This window comes from Rhinatrema bivittatum, chromosome 1, assembly GCF_901001135.1.
Source record: "Rhinatrema bivittatum chromosome 1, aRhiBiv1.1, whole genome shotgun sequence".
Classification (NCBI taxonomy): Eukaryota; Metazoa; Chordata; class Amphibia; order Gymnophiona; family Rhinatrematidae; genus Rhinatrema; species Rhinatrema bivittatum.
This window is the reverse complement of record NC_042615.1, coordinates 697,864,222-697,889,582: the sequence shown is the minus strand read 5'-3', so window position 1 is coordinate 697,889,582 and position 25,361 is coordinate 697,864,222. Positions and strand designations below refer to the sequence as shown.

The window sequence follows — 25,361 nt, the reverse complement described above, 5'->3', positions numbered from 1 at the left end:
ACGACCATCCCGGTCACGGGTGGAACGGCCCTGCGGGATACGCAGGACCGTAAACTAGAAACCTTCCTCAAGAGGGTCTTCGAAGTCTCCGCCCTAGGTTTGCGGGCCGTGATGTGCAGTTCGCTCGCACAAAGGGCCAGCTTACTCTGGGTACAGCAGCTTCTCACCTCTCAGGAGTTGCCCCCCGAAGAGGCCGCCCAGGCAGACCGTCTGGAATCTGCCATAGCATACGGGGCGGACACCTTGTATGATCTCTTTCGCGTAATGGCGCGGTCCATGGTTTCGGTTGTAGCTCTTGTGGCTTCGCAACTGGGCGGCACATGCTTCCTCCAAGTCGAGCCTTGGCTCCCTCCCCTTTCGGGGAAAGTTTTTATTTGGAGAGGACCTGGATCAGATCATCAAGTCACTGGGGGAAAATTCGGTGCATCGGCTGCCGGAGGATAGACAGCGTTCCTTCAGGTCTTTTTCTTCCGGTAGAACCAGGGCCAGGGCACAGCGACGTTATAGGTCTTACCGGCAGTCCGGTTCCCGGACACAGCCGACAAGATCCCAGCCTTGGTCTCGTTCCTTTCGTGGGCGGAGGCCCGCGAGAGAGGGTCCAGGGCAGGGAAATCCGCCCACAAAGTCCTCCCAATGATGCCAAAGGAGCCCACTTCTCACCTCCCCGGATTGGAGGACGCCTCATGGACTTCTACGAGGAGTGGGCAGTTATCTCCACGGACCAGTGGGTGCTGGACACCATAAGAGACGGTTACGCCTTGGAGTTTGTCCGCCCCCCGAGGGACCGGTTCATCTTCTCCCCCTGCGGTTCGGATCTCAAGAGGATAGCGGTTCAACAAACTCTAGACCGACTGCAGGAAATAGGGGCCATCGTTCCCGTCCCCTTCGACGAGGTGGGCTTGGGCCACTATTCCATTTACTTCATAGTTCCCATAAAGGACGGTTCCTTTCGGCCCATCCTGGACTTGAAGGAGGTAAACAAGGCCCTCAGGGTCAGCCGGTTCCGCATGGAGACTCTTCGATCAGTGATTGCCGCAGTGCACAAGGGAGAATTCCTCGCTTCACTGGATCTCTCGGAAGCATACTTGCACATTCCCATCCTGCCGGCTCACCAGCGGTATCTTCGCTTCAAGATTCTCGGTCAACACTTTCAGTTCAAGGGGCTTCCCTTCAGTTTGGCGACCGCACCCCGGACCTTCACAAAGATCATGGTAGTGGTGGCGGCGGCCCTCCGCAAGGAGGGTATCCTAGTACATCCGTACCTAGACGACTGGCTGATTCAAGCGAAGTCCTTCTCACATGGTCAGACCTCAGTGGCCAGAGTAGTACAATTCCTACGCTCTCTGGGCTGGGTGGTGAACCTTCCAAAGAGTTCCCTTGTGCCCTCGCAACACCTGGATTTCTTAAGAGCGAGCTTCGATACCCAATATGGGATATGGGGATATGGGGTTCCTGCGGCAGGAAAAGGCGCAAGCCCTGAGGGAGCACGTGTCTCGGTTTTCGGCTTTGGAAGAACCAACCGCCTGGAATTATCTGCAGCTCCTGGGAGTAATGGCCTCCACCATCGACATGGTACCCTGGGCGTTTGCACACCTGCGTCCACTGCAGGCGTCCCTGCTATTCCTTTGGAAACCAGTCTCCCAGGAGTATCAGGTGATCCTGCTGCTTCCACCATTAGCCAGGAAAAGCCAGGATTGGTGGCTTGTCCCCTCGCATCTGGCTCGGGGAGTCTCGCTCGAGGTTCCCAATTGGGTGGTGGTGACCACAGATGCCAGCCTCGCGGGATGGGGCCACACAGGGGACTTGGACGCCAGAGGAGGCAAAGTGGCCGATCAATCGCCTGGAAACGAGAGCCGTGCGTTTCGCTCTCCAGCGTTTTCTTCCCCTGGTGCGACACAGAGAGGTGAGGATCCTCTCGGACTACGCCACCACCGTGGCCTACATCAATCGTCAAGGGGGGACAAGAAGCAAGCATGTCTCCCTCGAGTCAACTCCCCTGATGGAGTGGGCGGAGAGCAATCTCGTCCGGATAGCGGCCTCTCACATCGCCGGGGTGGACAACGTTCAGGCGGACTTCCTGAGTCGTCAACAGCTAGACTCCCGGCGAGTGGGCTCTCTCCGACGAGGCAATGCATCTCATCGTCCGTCGTTGGGGGACTCCACGCCTCGATCTAATGGCGACCTTTCTCAACGCCAAGGCTCCACGCTTCTTCAGCCGCAGAAGAGAGCGCAGCGCGAAGGGGGTGGATGCCCTCGCCCTTCCGTGGCCGTCGGATCAACTGCTCTATGTATTTCCTCCTTGGCCTCTGGTCGGCAAGGTTCTCCGCAGGTTGGAACATCGAGGGACTGTAATTCTCGTCGCCCTGGAATGGCCCCGTCGGCCATGGTTCGCAGATCTACTTCAGATGACGGTGGACGGCCCACTTCGCCTGTCCCATCTTCCTCATCTTCTGCGTCAGGGGCCGGTATTTTTCGAGCAGGCAGAACTCTTCTGTCTTGCGGCCTGGCTTTTGAACGGCGCTGTCTCCGCCACAGAGGCTACCTGGAAACAGTGATCTCAACGATGCTTCGTTCCCGCAAGCTTTCGACCTCCGTCACTTACGTTCGAGTTTGGAAGGTCTTCGAAGCCTGGTGCTCCGACCGCGGGGTCCAAACCATGGAGGCGACTGTCCCTCTGATCCTTCATTTCCTACAGGATGGTCTGGTTAAGGGTCTCGCCTATAATTCGCTCCGGGTTCAGGTGTCGGCCTTGAATGTCTTGGTACAGAAGGACTGCTCTCTACCCCTTCAGCCGGATATCGCACGTTTTCTGAAGGGTGCCAAACACCTACGGCCACCGGTCAGGGATCCTTTCCCTTCTTGGAGCCTCAACTTGGTGCTGTGAACACTGTCGGGCCCTCCTTTTGAACCCCTGAGGGGGTCCTCCCTCAAGGACCTGACCCTCAAGACGGTTTTCCTGGTAGCCATCTCTTCTGCTCGCCGGATCTCAGAGCTCCAAGCCTTGTCCTGCCGGGACCCTTATCTGCGTTTCTCCGACTCCGGGGTTTCCCTTCGTACGGTGCCATCCTTCCTACCAAAGGTGGTCTCGGCCTTCCACGTCAATCAAACGGTGGAGCTTCCAGCGTTCGCTCCAGAGGAACCCCGGTCTCTCCGGCTCCTGGACGTCAAGCGTGTGCTGCTCCGTTACCTGGAGGTTACCAATGACTTCCGGGTATCCGATCATTTGTTTGTCCTCTGGTCAGGACCGAGGCCGACTATTGCGCGCTGGATAAAGGACGCCATCTCATCGGCTTACATTGCGGCGGGGCGGGTGCCGCCTCGCAGCGTGTCGGCTCATTCCACGTGATCCCAAGCGGCGTCCTGGGCGGAATCTCGCTCCGTTTCCTCCCAGGAAATCTGCAGTGCGGCGACGTGGAAGTCGTTGCACACTTTTTCCAGACATTACAGACTACACCTGGCGCCTCAGTACACGGGTTCTTTTGGCGATCAAGTTCTCCGAGCAGGTCTCTCAGGACCCCACCCGGTTTAGGGAAGCTTGGGTACATCCCACTGTCTGGACTGATCCAGGTACGTACAGGGAAAAGAAAATTATTCCTTACCTGCTAATTTTCGTTCCTGTAGTACCATGGATCAGTCCAGACGCCCCCCACTAGGGGTTGCATTAGGTCCTGCTCGGATTCTTCCAGGTAACTTTCATTCTGTTTGTCTCTGATTATTGTTACTGTTCACGGCTCCTCACAAGTTGTTCTTTACTTATATCTTTCTCTGTTCCTTTTTGGGGACGGATCTGGATCCAAAATGTTGTGTTTTGCTTTTGGGCTTTGCTAAGCATAATACTGAGCTCCAGCAGAGGGTGCACCACTCTATATGCTGACGCTCTCAAACTCTGTTCTGACTCCATCTGCTGGTCGGGGGATATAACCCACTGTCTGGACTGATCCATGGTACTACAGGAACGAAAATTAGCAGGTAAGGAATAATTTTCTTTTCTCAAATTTACAGTGATTTTGCACATAGAAGTTAAAAGAAATCTTTTGCCTGCAACGTATTTATTAGAGATATTGTGTGGCTCGTTGTATATTGATACTGTTACTATTTTGTAGATTTCAATTACCCCAATATTGACTGGGTAAATGTAACATCAGGACTTGCTAGAGACAAAGATCCTGGATGTAATAAATGACTACTTCATGGAGCAACTGGTTCAGGAACCAACAAGAGAGGGAACTATTTTAGATTTAATTCTTAGTGGAATGCAGGATTTGGTGAGAGAGGTAACGGTGGTGGGGCCACTTGGCAACAGTGATCATAACATGATCAAATTTAAACTAATAACTGGAAGAGGGACAATAAGTAAATCTGCAGCTCTAACACTAAACTTCACATGTCCTCCCGACCGCTAAGATTAGCACAAAGAGGAACTCTACAAGCACCTACCTTGAAAGCATATTTAAGTAAAAGAGCTCTATCCACAGCGGGCCCCAAACAGTGGAATTTGCTTCCCCCGGAACCAAGGCTGATACACTGCCCCAACACGTTCAAAAAAAAGACTCAAGACATGGATGTTCGGTCAAGCGTTCCCATAACTCACTAAGTCTACCATAGCTACCACAGACTGTTCTCAGCGTATCGATTACCACAGCCTAGGCTCAAGTCTTTTTTCTTTTACTTATCAGTAATAAATTTTCCCCTCCCCCAGTAGCTAAGCTCCCTCCCCATAGGCTGTTCGCTCTATTAGTTCTGTCCTGGTTCATAGTTATGTTATCCAAGTTGTTTCACATCCCCTGTTCATTGTAAGACATAAGTTTGTCATTGTTTATTATCTGTTGCAATGTAAACCGGAGTGATAGGTAACACTGTTACCTGAACTTCGGTATAGAAAAGTTAATAAATAATAAATAAAAGGGAAACTTTGATAAAATGAGGAAAATAATTAGAAAAAAACTGAAAGGTGCAGATGCAAAGGTTAAAAGTGTTCAATACGCTTAGACATTGCTTAAAAATACAATCCTAGAGGTGCAGTCCATATGTATTCCACACATAAAGAAAGGTGGAAAGAAGGCAAAACGATTACCGTCATGATTAAAAGGTGACGTAAAAGAGGCTATTTTAGCCAAGAAAAACATTCTTCAAAAACTAGAAGGAACCATCTGAAGAAAATAGGATAAAACATAAGCATTGTCAAGTTAAGTGTTAAACATTGATAAGACAGGCGAAGAGAGAATTTGAAATGAAGTTGGCCATAGAGGCAAAACCTCATAAAAACTTTTTAAAATATATCATAAGGACATAAGAACATGCCATACTGGGTCAGACCAAGGGTCCATCAAGCCCAGCATCCTGTTTCCAACAGTGGCCAATCCAGGCCATAAGAACCTGGCAAGTACCCAAAACCTAAATCTATTCCATGTTACCATTGCTAGTAATAGCGGTGGTTATTATCTAAGTCAACTTAATTAATAGCAGGTAATGGACTTCTCCTCTAAGAACTTATCCAATCCTTTTTTAAACACAGCTACACTAACCACATTTTCTGGCAACAAATTCCAGAGTTTAATTGTGCGTTGAGTAAAAAAAGAACTTTCTCCAATTAGTTTTAAATTTGCCCCATGCTAACTTCATGGAGTGCCCCCTAGTCTTTCTATTATCCGAAAGAGTAAAAAACAGATTCACATCTACCCATTCTAGACCTCTTTTGATTTTAAACACCTCTATCATATCCCCCCCCCCTCAGCCGTCTCTTCTCCAAGCTGAAAAGTCCTAACCTCTTTAGTCTTTCCTCATAGGGGAGCTGTTCCATTCCCTTTATCATTTTGGTCACCCTTCTCTGTACCTTCTCCATCGCAATTATATCTTTTTTGAGATGCGGCGACCAGACCTATACACAATATTCAAGGTGCGGTCTCACCATGGAGCGATACAGAGGCATTATGACATTTTCCGTTTTATTCACCATTCCCTTTCTAATAATTCCCAACGTTCTGTTTGCTTTTTTGACTGCCGCAGCACACTGAACCGACGATTTCAATGTGTTATCCACTATAACGCCTAGATCTCTTTCTTGGGTAGTAGCACCTAATAAGGAACCTAACATTGTGTAACTATAGCATGGGTTATTTTTCCCTATATGCATCACCTTGCACTTGTCCACATTAAATTTCATCTGCCATTTTGATGCCCAATTTTCCAGCCTCAGAAGGTCTTCCTGCAATTTATCACAATCTGCTTGTGATTTAACTACTCTGAACAATTTTGTATCATCTGCAAATTTGATTACCTCACTTGTATTTCTTTCCAGATCATTTATAAATATATTGAAAAGTAAGAGTCCCAATACAGATCCCTGAGGCACTCCACTGCCCACACCCTTCCACTGAGAAAATAGTCCATTTAATCCTACTCTGTTTCCTGTCTTTTAGCCAGTTTGTAATCCACGAAAGGACATCACCACCTATCCCATGACTTTTTATTTTTCCTAGAAGCCTCTCATGAGGAACTTTGTCAAATGCCTTCTGAAAATCCAAGTACACTACATCTACAGGTTCACCTTTATCCGAAGCAAGAAACCTGTGAGGGAGTCGATTGGACCATTAGATGACCAAGGGGGTTAAAGGGGTTCTTAGGGAAGATAAGGCCTTTGCAGAAAGACTAAATTAATTCTTTGCTTCCGTGTTTACTAATGAGGATGTTGGGGAGATACCAGTTCCGGAGATGGTTTTCAGGGGTGATGAGTCAGACGAACTGAACAAAATCACTGTGAACCTGGAAGAGGTAGTAGGCCAGATTGACAAACGAAAGAGTAGCAAATCACCTGGACCGGGTGGTATGCATCATAGGGTACTGAAGGAACTCAAAGGAACTCAAAAATGAAATTTCTGATCTATTAGTTAAAATTTGTAACCTATCATTAAAATCATCCATTATACCTGAAGACTGGAGGGTGGCCAATGAAAGCCCAATATTTAAAAAAGGCTCCAGGGGCAATCTGGGTAACTGTAGACGAGGCGATATCCTTTCGTGGATTACAAACTGGTTTACAAACTGGTTAAAAGACAGGAAACAGAGTAGGATTAAATGGTCAATTTTCTCAGTGGAAAAGGTTAAACAGTGGAGTGCCTCAGGGATCTGTACTTGGACCAGTGCTTTTCTATATCTATATATATCTTATCTATATCTCTCTCTCTCTCTATATATATATATATATATATATGATTTGGAAAGGAATACGACGAGTGAGGTTATTAATTTTGCGGATGATACAAAATTATTCACAGTAGTTAAATCACAAGCGGACTGTGATACATTACAAGAGGACCTTGCAAGACTGGAAGATTGGGCATCCAAATGGCAGATTAAATTTAATGTGGACAAGTGCAAGGTGTGTTGCATATAGAGAAAAATAACACTTGCTGTAGTTACACTATGTTAGGTTCCATATTAGGAGATACCATCCAGGAAAAAGATCTAGGCATCACAGTGGATAATACTTTAAAATCGTCGGCTGAGTGTGCTGCAGCAGTCAAAAAAGCAAACAGAATGTTAGGAATTATTAGGAAGCTGAAGGGAATGATTAATAAAATGGAAAATGTAATAATGCCTCTATATCGCTCCATGGTGAGACCGCACCTTGAATACTGTGTACAATTCTGGTCGCCGCATCTCAAAAAAGATATAGTTGCGATGGAGAAGGTACAGAGAAGGGCAACCAAAATGATAAAAGGGATGGAACAGCTCCCCTATTTGGAAAGGCTGAAGAGGTTAGGGCTGTTCAGCTTGGAGAAGAGACGGCTGAGGGGGGATATGATAGAGGTCTTTAAGATCATGAGAGGTCTTGAACGAGTAGATGTGACTCGGTTATTTACACTTTCAAATAATAGAAGGACTAGGGGCATTCCATGATGTTAGCAAGTAGCACATTTAAGACTACATAGAAACATAGAAATGACGGCAGAAGACGACCCAATCGGCCATCCAGTCTGCCCAGCAAGCTTCACACTTCTTTTTTCTCCTATGAAATGTGAAAATCTCAATGTGAGTGTACGTGTCCTTCAAAATGAGGGAGCATAGCAAGTCACCTTTTTAGAAGAGGGGAATCAGGGTGCTGAGGGAAACCATCTTGAACTTTTCTCTTTTTAGAAACTTGTTCAAAGCCCTTAGGTCTAGGATAGGAAGGAGTTCCCTTGTTCTCTCTGGAATCAAGAAGTACCGGGAGTAGAAACCGTCATCTTTGCCTTGGTAGGACTGTTTCGACCGCTCTGGCTGTTAAGAGGGTACCTCTTGATGCATTACTGGCCCCCAAAATGGGCAAGGAGGGTAATTTGATGGAGGGCAACAAAGTAGATTAGATGCCAAGAGATGTCCGATTAGAAATTTTATTGATGGAGACGTATTCTTTATAAAATGAGCTCGACTCAGGCAGAGTTTCACCCACACATTGGGGCTGCCTCAGGGGCTGTATGTAGTGAATCTTTGTTATATATGAGCTCAATCTCATATCAAATGTACTCTTGATAGTTTTTTAGGTGTATATAAACAGTGTGTACCATCTCCCCTCTAACTGGACATCTCTTGGCGTCTAATCTACTTTGTTGCCCTCACGGCTTTCTTAGATAGCCTACCCTCCTGCTTTGTTGGGTAATTTGACGGGACACCCAATAGGTTTAAATTGGTACCCCTGACAAACAATGGCAGAACCTACTGGTCCAAGATTATTCTGGGCCACTGATCCACAAAGAATCATAGCCTGCCCCGACCCAGGGGCAATGGGGGGGGGGGGGGGGGGGGGGAGTCCAGTGTCTTTGATACAGGTGGCTTGCTCATGCTTCCTACAATCCAGTCAAAAGCCTGTCCAAACATTTGACTGGGGCACTGGCTGGGGCTTGGGAGCTCTCTGCTGCCTGGGATGGCTGCGGGAGCTCACCCATTACGAATGGCAACAAGGGGCCGGAGGATGGTACTTTCTCTGGCAGTAGAAAGACATCCTCTGATCTTGTCTCGCCGACCTCTGTGCTGAGGAGGGTGGGTCTGAAGTGCTGGCAGAGAGTTGTTGGAGGGTCTCATGGTGGTCCCATAATTGGGCCACCGCGTCCCTCAACTTATCACCAAAGAGATTCGCTCCCATGCATGGCAAGTCAGCGAGTCTTTCCTGTACCTCTGACCAGAGATCTGAGGCCGGCAGCCATGCCATTCTGCAGGCGCTAATTCCCACTGCAAAGACTCTTGATGCCATTTCAAAAACATTGTAGGTTGTACAAATCTTGGGTTTTCCGCATGCCAGGCCTTTATGCACCAGTGACATGAAGGTGTCTTAGAGCTGTTGAGGCAGATGCTTGCCATCTCCTGCACTTGCTTCCAGAGGTTCCGCAAGTATTGGGTTCATGTAGAGCTGGTTGGAGGCATTGCGAAGCATGGGTCCGAGAGCACTTGGACTTCTTGAAGGCACATTCAACCACCACCAATTGGCATGACAGCTGATGTTTCTCGAATCCAGTAGCCTTCTGGATGAGGTAAACTATCTGCCTTCCTATTTATGTGAAGTATTGTGAGGGGATATTTCCAGAACCTCAGCAGCAACTCCATAAAAATCTCATGTACTGAGACCTGAACTAAAGGATTTCCAGCATCTTGTGCCTGGCATTCTACTTCATCAACAATTAAAAAGGGATGGCCTTGGCCATCACCTGCACAAAACCTACCAAGATTAAGTCCTCTGGAAGTTACTTCCTTCACTCCTCTGGATAAGGCTCTGAGGGGAGACCTGAATCCTCTGAGGATTCTGCAGTGTCATCCCCCTAGGGGTCACACAGAGCCTCATCCTCACTATAATCCACAGAGGATGGGGCCCTAGGTGCTTTGCCTTTTCCAGAGGCATGGGCACTGGTGGCACCAGTCCCGGCCCCAGCAAAGCTGGCCAGGGACTGTGAAGGCCTCTGTGAACCTTCTGGCCTCGATGGAGCTTTCTCCTCAGAAGAACAGGTAATGAGCACCATATCGGTCAGTGGAAGCATTGATGGCCTCCCGGGAACTAACGCCAGCTGGGTCAGTAATACACCAATGAGCACATTGAGCCATTCCAGCAGCAGTTCCAGAATGGAGAGCATGGGCATCGGTTGATGTCCTGTAGCGCTTGTTCCACCACCAGCTGGACTCTCCACTTTAACGCTTTCTCGAAAGTTGCTGATGCCAACACCGCCTGGGAGACAGGAGGGGTGGCCAGATCTTCCTCGTATCCTCAATGTGGATTGTTTACCGGCACCAGGACCAGTGTAGACAGTTACAGACCCCCGGCATCGATGGAGAATGGGCACTCCTCGCCGCAGGGTTGCTTCGGAGGCATCACGGCATGAACCAGCACCTTCCCGAGTCCGACAAAGGAGACTAGTGCTGGTGCTTCCTCAACTGCCCTCAGTGTTCATCCCAGTCTTTCCCCAAAGACGAATGGCCCTGCCGATGTCGATGGCATGGTGTCCAAAAATGCAGGTGCCACTGACGCCGATGTCGATGGCTTGGACTTCCTTGACCTGAAGAGCTTCTCCATCTTATCGAGTCGAGCACAACGTCCCTTAGGTTCATCTGGGCGCACATGCGGCAACCGCGATCATGTAATGCCCCCAGGCAAGAGGACACACCTTGTGGAGTCCTTGATGGAAACTGAGGGCATCGATGGAAACCAGACAAAGCCATGACGAAGGGAAAAGAAAAAGTGTTAATGGCAGGCAGTTAAAGCTAGCGGGCACCGAGGCACCGCCACCACGGGGGAAAATGAAGCGAAAATAAACTTATTGAACCGCTGATAAACCTAGACTATGGAGTCTAAGGAGGAAATTGAGTGGGATCCGGTGTCAATGAAACAAGCAAAAAATAAAAAATACTGGTGAAAGTTTTCCCGAAGGCAATTTTCTGAAGAAAAAGCCAAGAGCTCACTTATCCGCGAGGTGAAAGCTCTGTAGAAAAAAAAAGAGACCGAAGAGGGAGCCCGTGTGGATGCGTGATATAGGGCATGCTTGACATGCTCAGTGTGCCTAGTCAAAGTTCTAGAAACTTTTACATAAGTTTTCCGTGCCAGTCTCCATCCGATGTCACCCACGTGTGAGTACTAATCCTAGGAGAAAGACTAGTCCTAAAATGGGGTTTGTTTTTTTTTTTTTTCCATAGTCCGCCTTTTAAAACTGTTACTAAATTGTTTTTAACAAAGAATTCAGACAAAAACATTTAACTAATTAATGCTTAGCCATGAAAACAATTGCTGAAAGCTTATTTTTAATAATTTAGAGATTCAACTCACCAGTTGCACAGCATGATGTGTTCTGTATTCCTCATCACTCTGAAGGTACTGCTGAATCTTTTCACTATGCTTTACAATACAGATTTCCTGCAGAAACACAAAATATTACCCATAAACTACATACCGAAACAGTATTAATTAAAAAAGGCTTATGCAGAAAAGTTACTATAAAAGGCCAGAGCAATATATACCATTCAACAATGACATTAGTTTGATGGCTAAGAGCATCTTCACCAAGCAAACCTGTCTTAGATCTTAAAAAAATTTTGAAGGAAGGTACAAGCACTATTTTATATTGACATGATTTCAAAGGTTTACAGTATCTTGACTTTATATCAAAAGTATATTGCTTAATAAATTTATCTACAATCTAAACCAACTGCAACAAGTTACATATTAAATGTTTTCATTTCCTTCAAATTTCAAAAAACTATTTTGAATAATTGTTTCAAAATGTCTGCTAGTGGCCAGCTATTTATGGTATTAACATAACCAATTACAGTTTTTTGCAGTTGCCTTTTGATGAGTTGGGGGATAGAATTGGACTCTACCCCTCAAAGAGTGGAGAGCTAATAGTCCACTATCCTACTGAGAGGCTGTGACAGAACATGGCTAATGCTTCCACTAGGTGAAACAGTCAGTTGCCTAGAGCGCAAATTAAGAGAATGTGTGGAGAGATCACGTATGAGTGTGATCGAGAGCAGATGTGTTTATGATTCAAAGCATGTAGGGAGACAGCATGTTTATGTGAGTGTCATTGAGAGCATCAGGAGTGACTGTGCGTGTGTGAGTGATTGAGAGCATGTGTGGAGACATGTGAATGTGATGGAAACAAGCCTGTGTTATTGCAAGCATGTATGGAGAGAGATCTGTATGTGCCTGTGTGTTAAAGAGCACGTGTCTGTGGGTGAGACAGAAAGAGGGGAGAACATTTGTGTGCAGTAACACTGCTCCAGCCACTGCTAATCAATGACAAGCTCAGGGCATCTAGAAATCAAAACTTCCCAGGTATGAAGAGACAGTAATTAGTTGTATTCTTATTAGTTTTAATTATTGCTTTGGCTGCTATTTGATGTGCGATGTATTTAAATATTTTCTTGGTATTTGGAAAATTCTTATGAGTCTTTAATTTTTGAATGCTATTCTATTCGTCAGCTGTTTTGAAATATTTCTTCTTTTTATTAGGCTGATTTTGGGCAAAAATAAAAAGAGGTATTATAAAGACTACTAACCTTTTTGTTAGGAAAGTAAATAAAGAGGAAAAAGAGGCCACTATGGCTTTCTAAAAAAAGTAGCTGAAAAAGAAAGAAAAGGTTAACGTTCATAAACTAGAAGATATTGTAGAAAGAGGAAGACAGGCGACAATATCTGGGAAAGTTACCATAAGCTAGCTCTTTCATAGGGCATATAATGAGCCTGAACAAATTCAGTAAGACCAGAACAGTTGATCTGATATAAAACCAATTTTGTTTTTATTCCATTCAGTTTTTTAAGTTTCTTACTATTGTATTTTTTATTTTGCTTTTATTCTTTTATACTAGAAGCTTCAATTTTTTTACTTTTATGAATTAATGTTATTGATAATGTGTTTATTCTTTTTATTACTATTCTTTTGTTATATTTTAAGTATATTGTTGTGATGGAATGTTTTAATGACGGTATATAAAACCTGATAAATAAATAGTCAGGAATGCAAAAAAAAAAAAAAGTGCAAAAGTGGCAATGTGAGACTCTGAGGTGAAGAGGAGGAATATGTAGAGGCTGATGAGAAACAAGATTGCATAACATATTTCTTTTCACTGTGGAAAGGCCTGGGACAGGACTACATAAAATGAATATCATTGAGACTGGAAACAAGGTAAACCTCAATCGATTTTCAGATCAGTGTGTTTGCAAGGAGTTAACTAAATGAAGTAGATAAGGCAACAACATCCAAGTCTGCCTCCACCATTAAGGCTTGCTGGTCTGGGATTTTATTGCCCAGACTATGAGCATTTGTGCTCATAGCTCTCCAGTTTTGTTTGTTCTGTTTACCGCTTTTCTTAGACTTGGTTTTTGCCTTATTCAGCTGACTTTTGTTATCCCCTTCATCTCTCTCCTTTGTTTTTGTTGTTTGGGGGTGATGCTCCATGCTCCTCCTGCCACCCCCGTTGTTTAGTTTAAATGCCTTATGGCATAGGATTTGAGAACTACCTCTCAGAAGTGGTGGAGGAGACAAAAATATTATCTGAATTCAAGAAAACATGGGATAAATGCAGGGAAGATGTCTAAGGGAGTGCTGAAAATTATAAAGCTAAATTAATTGGGAGGATGGTTAGGCTAGATGGGCCACATGGTCTTTTTCTGCCATGTTTCTATGTTTATAAAAACATGAAAATGATGGATGGTTATTTACCCTTTCAAATAATTCTAAAAACAAGGGGACACTCCATGAAACTAATAACCAGCAGATTCAAACAGATTGAAGAAAGTGCTTTTTCGCTCAGCGTACTATTAAGCTGTGGAATATGTTGCCAGAGGACATGATCTAGCCACTGTTGGAGGTAGGATATTGGGCTTGATGGATCTTGGTCTGACCCACTGGTGTGAGTATGGTGAACAGCTAAACCTTCACAAAAATTCAATGATTTTAAGTAGTCCTGAGAATGGAAAGCCAAGGAAAGCTATGTTTTCATTTCATACACACTCCTTCAGTGTATTTTTCTTCATTCTGTTTTTTATTGTACTAATTTTCTATATTTGATTATGATTTTTTATTGTTTCTGTACTGCCAAAAGGGATTTCACTTCCATGTAATTGTAACACTGTCAGAGTTGGTATAACAAGAACGATATTTTTAAAAGAAGAATCTTAGAACATAAGAACATAAGATATGCCATACTAGGTCAGACCAAGGGTCCATCAAGCCCAGTATCCTGTTTCCAACAATGGCCAATCCAAGTCTCAAGTACCTGGCAAGTACCCAAACATTAAATAGATCTCAAGCTACCATTGCTTATTAATTAATAGTAGTTTATGGATTTTTCCTCTAGGCAATTATCCAAATCTTTTTAAAACCCAGCTACACTAACTGCTGTAACCACATCCTCTGGCAATGAATTCCAGAGCTTAACTATGTGCTGAGTGAAAAAAAGATTTTCTTCGATTTGTTTTAAATGAGCTACTTGCTAACTTCATGGAGTACCCCCTAGTCCTTCTATTATCTGAGAGAGTAAATAACAGATTTACATTAACTTGTTCAAGTCCTTTCATGATTTTGTACACCTCCATCATATCCCTCTCAGTCGTCTCTTCTCCAAACTGAACAGCCCTAACTTCCTTAGCCTTACCTCATAGGGCAGCCGTTTCATGTACTTATTTTAGTCTCCCTTCTCTGCACTTTCTCCAATGCAAGTATATCTTTTTTGAGATGGACCCAAGAAGCAAAGCGGAAGCCGATCCAGTTGGCTGTGTAGCAGTAGAAACAAAGAGAATTGGTTGTTGGAAAAGCCATTTATTAAATAATGCCCGACTCTGGCCGAGTTTCGCTCTCTTACATAGAGCTGCCTCAGGGGCAATCAATTAAGACAGGACTGATACCTGCAAGGCCAATGTCACAGTACCATATATAAGCTCATCTAATACCTGCCGCGTTTTGGAATGCTGCGCTCTCAGAGCAGCTTTTATTAAAAGCAACCGCAACTGAGAAATGCTGATTTAGTGCATTGAGTGTGGCTGAGAAAAAGATTAAATGATTTCTTTGCTTCGGTGTTTACTGAAGAGGATGTTGGGGAGGTACCCGTAATGGAGAAGGTTTTCATGGGTAATGATTCAGATGGACTGAATCAAATCACGGTGAACCTAGAAGATGTGGTAGGCCTGATTGACAAACTGAAGAGTAGTAAATCACCTGGACCGGATGGTATATGCCCCAGAGTTCTGAAGGAACACTCAGTGTGCCAGTGTTAGTCAAAGCTTTGTAGAAACTTTGACAGAAAAGTTTTCCGTACAGGGCTCCATCTTGTGATGTCACCCATACGTGAGGACTACCATCCTGCTTGTCCTGTGAGAATACTGTGTACAATTCTGGTCGCCGCATCTCAAAAAAGATATATTTGCGATGGAGAAGGTACAGAGAAGGGCAACCAAAATGATAAAGGGGATGGAACAGCTCCCCTATGAGGAAAGGCTGAAGAGGTTAGGGCTGTTCAGCTTGGAGAAGAGACGGCTGAGGGGGGATATGATAGAGGTCTTTAAGATCATGAGAGGTCTTGAACGAGTAGATGTGAATCGGTTATTTACACTTTTGAAAAATAGAAGGACTGGGGGCATTCCATGAAGTTAGCAAGTAGCACATTTAAGACTAATCGGAGAAAATTCTTTTTCACTCAACGCACAATAAAGCTCTGGAATTTGTTGCCAGAGGATGTGGTTAGTGCAGTTAGTGTAGCTGGGTTCAAAAAAGGTTTGGATAAGTTCTTGGAGGAGAAGTCCATTAACGGCTACTAATCAAATTTACTTAGGAAATAGCCACTGCTATTAATTGCATCAGTAGCGTGGGATCTTCTTAGTGTTTGGGTAACTGCTAGGTTCTTGTGGCCTGGTTTGGCCTCTGTTGGAAACAGGATGCTGGACTTGATGGACCCTTAGTCTGACCCAGCATGGCAAGTTCTTATGTTCTTGAAGAAACTCCATCTTTTCTGAGCAGGCCTTGCGGCCCTTCGGTGTCATTTGGGCACATTTGGTACAAGTTAGCATGTCATGGTTGGACCCCAAACACAATGCACAAAACCTATGCGGGTCTGTGATGGACATTGTCCATGGACAGTCGGGGCACCGATGAAAATCCAATGCCGTGACTTGACAAAAATTTAGCTGTGGTGTGGTCGATGTCTGGTAGGCCCCAAAGGGAAAACTCAACGGGAATCAACCGCAAACGAGGGTAAAGCCTTACCTTTCGACCGCGAAGTACGGTTATCGATAGGGGGACCCCTATGGGGTAGAATTTTTTGAAAATTTTGAAAAGTTCCGTGAGGAAAATTCTTATCAGGAATCTTTAGAGCAGCGGTTCTCAACCGGTGTCGCGACACACCAGTGTGTCGCCAAGCACCGGCTGGTGTGTCGCATGCTCCCGGTCTCTCCTGCTGCTCTTTCTTCCCTGCTGCCGTTGCCGTTGGGCTATCAGCACGTTCAAGCCCAGTTGGAACGGCAGCAGTGCTAAAAGAAGCTGTGGCACCTGTGGCTGGCCTTTTCTTCTTCCCGCGCCTGCAACCCCCCCGGACCCAGAACAGGAAGTGATACGCAGTGCGCGGGAAGAAGAAAGAACCGTGCCATGTGATAAAAATTAGCAGCGGCCGCTGCAGCATCGGCTCCCGAGCAATCGAAGCAGCCGGTAATCGAGAAAGGAGACAGCAGCATGAGCCTCCCGCGGTTGATGGAATTCTTCCTTCTTGGCCTGGAGGAGGAGGCTGCTGCAGCTACCATTTGTGTTGGGGGGGGGGGGGGGGGAGAGAGGAAGTGAGTGAGAGAAAGAGAGAGAAGCAGCCAGCCAGCCAGTGTGTAAGTGAGAGAATGTGTGTGTGATTGAGAGCCTGTGTGTAAGTGAGAGAATGTATTTGATCAAGAGCATGTGTGTGATTGAGAGAAACTGGTCAGAGAGCTGATGTATGTGTATATGTGAGAGACAATGAAAGTGACTGCTCAAGGAGATGACTGATGTGTATGTGAGAGTGTGAGACAGTCAGGGATGTGACTGGTGTGTGTGAGAAAGAGGAAAAAGCATGGAAGTGAGAAATCTGGGTATGTGAGAAAGCATGGGAGTAAGAAGCCTGGTGTTGTGGGGGTGTATGTGAAAGAAAGCATGGGAGTGAGAAGCCTGATTATGTGAGAGAGAGCATGCGAATGGGGAAGCCTGTGTGTGTGTGTGTGTGTGTGTGTGTGCATGTATGAGAGAGAGACTGGATGGTAAGGTGACAGTGTGACTCGTGTGTTTGTGAATGTGAGAGAGAGAGAATGTGATTCAGGGAATGAGAAGCCTGTGCACATGGAGAGCAAGCATGGAAATGAGAGAGAGACTGGTGTGTGTGTGTGTGTGTGTGTGTGTGTGTGTGTGTGTGTGTGTATGTAACAGAGAGAAAGTGATTATGGAAATGAGAAGCCTGTGCATGTGAAGAGAGTGAGCATGGGAGTGAGAACCTGGGTGTGTGCGAGACACAGCATGGGAGTGAAGAAGCCTGTATATCTGAAAGAGAACATGGGAGTGGGAAACCTGTGTGTGTGTGTATATGCATGAGAGAGATCAGGTGACTGGTGTGTGTTTGTGTGTATGTGAGAGAGAGAAAGAAAGTGATTATGGGAATGAGAAGCCTGTGCATGTGAAGAGTGAGCATGGGAGTGAGAAAGCTGGGAGTGTGTGAGACAGCATGGGAGTGAGAAGCCTGTGTGTGTGTATGCATGAGAGAGATCAGGTGACTGGTGTGTGTGTGAGAGAAAGAAAATGATTATGGTAATGAGAAGCCTGTGCATGTGGAGAGAACAAGTATGGGAGTGAGAGACTGGTGAGTGTGTGAGAAAGAGAAAGTGATTATGAGAGTGAGAAGCCCATATATGTAAGTGGAACACGGGAGTGGGAAGCCTGTGTGTGTGTGTATGGCATGAGAGAAACTGTTCAGGAAGGTGACTGGTGTGTTTGTCAAAGACTGTTTGGGAGATGATTGGTGTTTGAGAGACAGAAACCGGTCATGGGGGCATGACTGGTATGGTGTGTGTCTGAGAGACATGGACCCTAAGGAAGAGGACCATGAGTATAGATTTTAGCCACTACTGCTGCTTCTGGTGTGTGCTACAGCCTACATGGAAGAGGAGTAGGAGAGCTGCTGGAGAGGGTAAGTAAAGGTGGCTTTTAAAGTTAATTTTTCTTGGTTGACTGCCATTTTAATTATTTAATATTATGTGATGTGTCTGCTTTTTTTGAAATATTTTATTGGTGTTTGGAGAATTTTTAATAGTTTTTATGAGTTTTAATTGTTGGATGTTATTCTGTTCATAGTTGTGAAACATTTATTCTGCTTATTAGTATAGTTTTACAATTATTTCTGTGTGGGGATCTATAGCTGCTTGCTAGTTCTGTTTTCCTAATAAGAGGTGTATTGGTTTTTAGGGCCTGATTTAATATTTGTAGTGTTGCCTTTTCATAGATAGGGTTGCTCCTGTTTGAGTGTATTTCATAATACAGGTGTAACTGTGTGAGGATTAGTTTATGTGCATTACTACAGATCCTGGGAATATGTTAGGTTGGTTCTGTGCCTGTTACCGAGATATTTTACTAGCATGTAAGCGTTTGTATCAGTCTTATTTGTTGTGTTTTCTCAAGAGGACATGCATTGGTGGTAAACTGCTGTCTTTTCATAAGTAGGGCTATTGAGCCTGGAAGTAGAAGGAGTTTGAGTTGCTGTTACTGAGATGACACCAGAACCAGAATATTTTTTTGTAGGGTGAGTAGTATGGGGAATGTCATAATTCTGCTTTACATCCATTATTGTGGGTCAGGGGGGTTCCCATGGATGCAAACTGTACTTTTACATCTAGCCCCGTGACGATCATGGGTCAGTGTGTCATGCATGTGAGAACCATCTGTCAGGTGTGTCCCGACAGAAAAAAGGTTGAGAACCACTGCTCTAGAGAGCTCCTTAACCCGCGTGGCTACTGCTGCATGGAAAAAAAAGAGACTGAAGGGGGACCCCTGCTGGATGCAGGGTTAGTGCCATGCTGGGCGTGCCCAGTAGGTGCTAGTCAAAGTTCTAGAAACTTTGACAAAAGTGTTCTGTAATTGGGCTCCATCCTGATTATGTCACCCATATGTGAGGACTACCATCCTGCTTGTCCTGTGAGAACTTGAAGAGCAGAATCTTAAGAAGCCTTGCAAAAGCTCAACAAATCTAAATCAGCATAATAGGGTTAATGGTCTAATTTGTTTTTCCTTGCTACGTCAAGATGCTCAAGTTCTGGCAGTCAAAAATTTCACTTTAGACTGGAATAGCCTTTAAACATGGTGAGGTTGTTGAAAGAACCTTTATTTTTAGTATATCAATCACTTAAATAATAGCTTTTAGTGTATTTAATCTAGGTTCAAGCAACTGTAGGTTCCTCTGGAGTTAAACAGCAAAAAACTAAAAAAGTATCAGAAATACAACCAATTATTCCCTAGCAAAATCTGAAATTAGACTAGGAATGCAAACAAAGAAAAAAAAATGCAGCAGGAGAAACTTTTGCAATGCAGCTCTTCCAGACTAATGAAAATAAATAATCCCTTTGCATGAAAAGCTACGTTCTCCTTTGGTATTTATTTTTCTTGAGATTTATGATCAAAAATCATGTAGTGAGGAAAACTGTAATGAGTTTAATAAAAAGTGGAAACTATAACCTTAAAGGCAAAACTTCTAAAATATATTTTGACAATTTCTAGGTTAGTACTCCCAGGAATTGTAGTCCCATCAATAAATCTCAGTCCCGCAAAAACAAATCAAACTATTGACACCTATTCCTTTACACTATAAGAACATAAGAACATAAGAAAATGCCATACTGGGTCAGACCAAGGGTCCATCAAGCCCAGCATCCTGTTTCCAACAGTGGCCAATCCAGGCCATAAGAACCTGGCAAGTACCCAAAAACTAAGTCTATTCCATGTTACCATTGTAATGGCAGTGGCTATTCTCTAAGGGGCGGATTTTAAAACAATATGCGTGCCGGTACTTTTGTTCGCGCCACCGGCGCGAACGAAAGTACACCAGATTTTATAAGATACGTGCGTAGCCGCGCGTATCTTATAAAATCCGGGGTCGGCGCGCGCAAGGGGGTGCACATTTGTGCAACCTGCGCGCGCCGAGCCCAGCGCGTCCTGCCTGTTCCCTCAGAGGCCGCTCCGATTTCGGAGCGGCCTCGGAGGGAACTTTTCTTCGCCCTCCCCCCACCTTCCCCACCCCCCCCCCCCTTAACTTTGCGCGCGTCGCCGGCAGCCCCGCTCTGTCCTCCGGTCCCGGAGGCCTCGACCACGCCCCCGGGCCCGCCCCCGAAACGCAGCGTCGTTTCGGGAACGCCCCCGGACACGCCCCCTCCCTCCTCGTTTCAAAAGCCCCGGGACCTACGCGCGCCGGCGGCCTATGCAAAATAGGCACGCCGGCGCGCCTGCCTGTTCCCTCCGAGGCCACTCCGATTTCGGCGCGGCCTCGGAGGGAAATTTTCTTCGCCCTCCCCCCACCTTCCCCTCCCTTCCCCACCCCCCCGGCCCTATCTAAACCCCCCCCTCTTAACTTTGCGTGCGTCGCCGGCAGCCCCGCTCTGTCCTCCGGTCCCGGAGGCCTCGACCACGCCCCCGGGCCCGCCCCCGAAACGCCGCGTCGTTTCGGGAACGCCCCCGGACACGCCCCCTCCCTCCTCGTTTCGAAAGCCCCGGGACTTACGCGCGCCGGCACGCAGGGGTTTTAAAATCCGCCCCTAAGTGAACTTAATAGCAGGTAATGGACTTCTCCAATCCTTTTTTAAACACAGCTATACTAACTGCACTAACCACATTCTCTGGCAACAAATTCCAGAGTTTAATTGTGCGTTGAGTTAAAAAGAATCAATACTGTAAAATAAGTATTTCGTCAATTATATTTTTGTTTTTCCCACACTTGTGGAGAAAGAAATTAGAAAAAAAGATTGTACACAGTACTATATTTCACATCCCAGAAAAATCTTACAGTGTAGGAGACGTTTCAGTGATGGGAGTAAATGCTATGTTTAAAACATCATTCCAAGCAAGACATTATTTAAACATTACCTTTTTGTTTCTGAGGTAGGCTTTCTTGGCTGAAATGCGACCACGCCTGGCTTCCAACTGTCGGACTTTCTGCTGAAGTTTCTGCAGCTCTTCTCTTTGTAAATGAATAGATGCTGCCATATCTTCAGTTGCAAGCATTGCCTCCATGCTTTCATAAGTATCATAGTACACAACTTCTTCTCTCTTTTCTGTTATGTAACAGAAGGGTGAGTCATTGCAAACATCTGGTGTCTCATTTAAATCAGTCATCAGATTACAGAAAAACAATTTTATATAATGAAAACTATAAAAATAATTGATCATAAATAAAAAAGGTATATGAAGATCAGATGCTTATATTGTATTGCATTGTACATAAGACCATCTATATAAAATTACCATCACTGATTACTTCTGGCACATTTCTTTCCCTTGGTAAAAATTATGCTACTACAGTACAAAAAAGTCTTTCATTCTAACCATGGTCCTCAACTGCTTTCTTTTGATATAAAATTCACTAAGCTAAGTGACTTTGTATATCAAAAAAATGAATAGTAATATTAGCAGAATAAGGAGGGTCTTACTGAACTATATTAACCAGATATTATCTTCCTAACACAGAAATATCAAGCTTTTCTACTTATGGTCACAGTCCAGTTTTCTTAGATGTATTTTTTTCTGTCTGATCTGCTCAGCAAGCAAGAAATATTTCACTCAAACATTTTTGTGCAAGAGAGACTTTTAAGCAAGAAGAATACTAAGCAGCACTAAATGGCAAGTGAGTAACAATTTTAACCCCAGAGAAGGTGATTAAATGGTTTTCCCAACCTTTGACTCTTGGTTTTACTTTTTACCCTTATGCCTTTTCCATCTAGATTTCCCGTCCATCTTTGCCCGTTTTTCATTTATTCTTTTAGCTTTTCTAAATCCTAATATTTTTGGGGTGTTCTCTCCCCTAGCCCTTTCCTTTACCTCAAGTATCTTTTCCTCCCTCTTACAGCGTTTCCATGAAGTTGCACAGCTATTCATGGGTATTCTTTGCACCATACATGAGCAGCTCTAGACAGGCACTCATTGTCAGTACTAGGCTCAATGCATCAGGGAGGGATGAAATGAAGCTGGATCTAAATCTGGTGCATTTATATAAAATCTATGCGTGAGCTGGATTTCTTCTTACAAGGAAACATGTTCATGTCTCTTTCCCCTGCCTGTTCCCTTCATGCCCTTTTCTCCTGTTTCCTCTTGTTCTGCTTTCTGTCCCCTTCCCTCAGCCTTGTTGCTGACTCTCCCTCCTTTCTGCCTCTTCCTTTCCTCCCGTGACTTCTTTTCATCTCCACTCTTCCAGGGCCAGTATTAAGCTGAAACAGATTCCTTAGGGACTTTACAGCCCTGGTTGGCCTTTGCAACTCTCACCAGCAGAGGGCTCAATAGTGATGAATAAGATTAGAAGTCCTCTTCCTCTAGATTCTTCTGCTGACAGGAAGATTTACCTTTCCTGAAACATGCAATTTTCTGGAAAGTGCATTTTGCCTTTCAGCAGATAGTGCCAGTTTGAAGACAATCTCAAGCAACTGTTATGATACTACTCGTCAATCACCACATTGGAAAAAGTGACATTTGTCTCAATGTCGACAATGTGATATTAAATAAATCACTTCCCGAACAGTGAGTGCAATTAGGGAATTTAAGAAAAATGGCACATTCTACAGCATTCTCTCACTCACCCCAACAATTACAAGTAGAGCAGAATTTGCCAGTATCTAACACAAACACTAAAATTGCTGGGATAAGGACTTCTCCACACACCATTCCCTTGCCCTTCTTACCCAGGCTAGCTCAGGTACATCAAGATTTGATCAGGGAAACAAAACTTCCAGTCTCAACATCACTCCAGCCAACTTTGGGTAAAAATAAAATACTGTTCATACAAGAATACCTAGTCTTTCAAGTAAGAGGATCTGCATCCTTCAGTCTCTGCTTTAAAAGGTTGCTGTAGTAACTGGCCTACATCTATTCTATTCTTCTATTTTTTATGCCTGTTTACCAAGGTATCGAAGGCAAGTATAATAAAATGCAAACAATAAAATATAATCAATAAAATTAACTTGGGAGAGGATAAAGAAGTGAACAGAAAAATTATTAAAACTCCCATAATCTGGCACTTTTATGAGGACAAGACAAAAAAAGATTATGGATTCTTATGAAGGGAACATGACGGAAAACGCTCAGGTGTATAAGGAGAGGTAGCACAAGCAGGAAAAGGAGAAATTACTTACCTGATAATTTCCTTTTCTTTAGGGAGGACAGGTTAATCCACACCAGTGTGTTATGCACCTCTACCAGTAGATGGAGCAGAGCAAAAAACTGACATCACAGTATATATACCCCTGCACTGACATCAGCCCACCAGTATTCTCTGCATAAGCCAACTGTGGACAACTAAACAATACATGAACATAACTATTAACAGACAACCATTCAAGCACTCACTTAACAGGAAAACAATGAGTTCTGACAAGGAATGTACTCTCACTAACCTAGGGACTGGATCTGACACTTACCAGTAACCCCCGGAAAAATGCAGCCACTCAGGAGAACAATATCACCACCATCTAGCAGCCAATGACAGGAAAGTGGATTAACCTGTCTTCACTAAAGAAAAAAATTATCAGGTAAGTCATAATTTCTCCTTTCTTAGCATTCACAGATTAATCCACATCAGCGGGATGTACCAAAGCTACTTCCGAACAGGGTGGAAGGCTGCCCACGGTCCGATCAACACTGCACGAGTGAAGGCTGCATCCTCTCAGGCCTACACATCCAGGCGGTACACATGGGTTCAGAGACCACTCGTCGGGATGGAGACATCGATTGAGATAGTTTGCTAGTATGTTTGGTATGCCTGTTAGATAAGTGCATGGAGTGTGCAAGGGCCCAGATCCAGATCTGCGCAGCTTGCTAGTAGAGCCGATAAGAGCCTGTGCGTCCCTGCTTGTTCGAGTACCACATTACCACTTTTTGTCTGTCTGTATCCACAAAGTTTTGTGTGAGAGGCAGTGTTTGAAGGCATAAAGGGCATATCGAATGGCTCGAAGCTCCAGGGTTCATCTGAGACTGTTCATCGAGCAGAGTCTACACATCTTGGGTTTGGAGGTTGTTAATACGAGCTCCCCAACCCAAGATGGATGAGACTGTGGCCAAGGTCACCTGAGGAATTGGTTACTGGATCGGTGACATGGATCAGGGACGAAAGCGGTTAAACGGCTTAGAGCCATTGACATTTTAAAGTCCACTGAGTTTTTCCCATGGCTAGTCTGGACATAGGAGTGACGTGGACCGTGAAAGCCATGTCGCCCTGCAATGGGAAGAATTGATGAACTGAGGCTATGTTGCATGCGTGCAGAGATGTGGACAGTTTGATAGGATGTCTGCGTGGTTGTTGGGCAGGAAGGCCTTTTGGACTACAGTGCCCAGATCTGGTCTGATGGAGGCAAGGAGATGAGACAGATCCATATGGGATTTATGGTAGTTGATCAGAAATACCAGCAAATTTAGTAGATTTATAGTGAGTCTTAGAGAATTTAGAGCTCCTTGTTTGAATTGACTCCTTATCAGGCAGTCGTCCAGGTAAGGAAACGTGAATGCTGTTTTTTCGTAGATGAGTGGCAATCACTGCTAGGCATTTAGTGTACTACACTAGGTGTCGAAGCTAGTTCGAATGGCAGAATTTGGTATTGAAAATGCTGTTGACTCACTAAAAAGCGTGTTGAAGGTCCAGAGAATAGAGTCAACCTCCTTGTTGTAGTAAGGGAAGCATGGGGCCGAGAGACCCCATACTGAACTTTTCTTCCTGAAGAAATTTGAGATTTCTGAGATCCAGAATGAGCGGAGGTCGCCTGTTTTCCTTGGAAGTAGGAAATAGCGGGATTAAGATCCTCTGACTTGCTGTGTCCGGGGAACGGTGTCCCAAGCCCTGGTCCTCAGTAGGATGGACCAGTCTGTTCTCTGGCAAGGTTTCAAAATCCAGAAGCCTGCCTGACTGGCGGAGCTAGTGTGATCTGGATATCAGTTGTTGATGTATACGTGCTTTTTGAAGTGGACTGGTTGGTCTCACACAGGAGCTGGATAATACTCGTGTGAGTGGTAAAAGGTCCTTCTAGCATCCCTCTTCACTGGTTTTCTAGCAGAGGAGGGAGGATTTGCAAGAAACGTAGAGAGCTGTCGCAGAGTCTCTCGGTGGTCTTGCAATTGAGGCACTGTCTGCTGGACCTTGTGCACAAAGAGATGATCTGCGGT

The 25,361-nt window shown here is 44.9% G+C and overlaps 1 protein-coding gene across 2 annotated transcripts in view; it reads right to left on the bottom strand.

The window, feature by feature from the left end:
* JMY (junction mediating and regulatory protein, p53 cofactor) overlaps positions 1-25,361 on the bottom strand; it is a 231,717-nt gene that overhangs the window by 78,197 nt on the left and 128,159 nt on the right. For both annotated transcript variants that reach the window (XR_003852469.1, XM_029575526.1), the window contains exons 6-7: positions 21,087-21,274; positions 11,285-11,371 (exon numbers count right to left, since the gene is read on the bottom strand). Coding sequence is in view for 1 of the 2 variants with exons in the window: in XM_029575526.1 (XP_029431386.1) it covers positions 11,285-11,371; positions 21,087-21,274 (275 nt within the window). In the remaining variant the exon portion in view is untranslated. The remainder of the gene's footprint in view (positions 1-11,284; positions 11,372-21,086; positions 21,275-25,361) is intronic.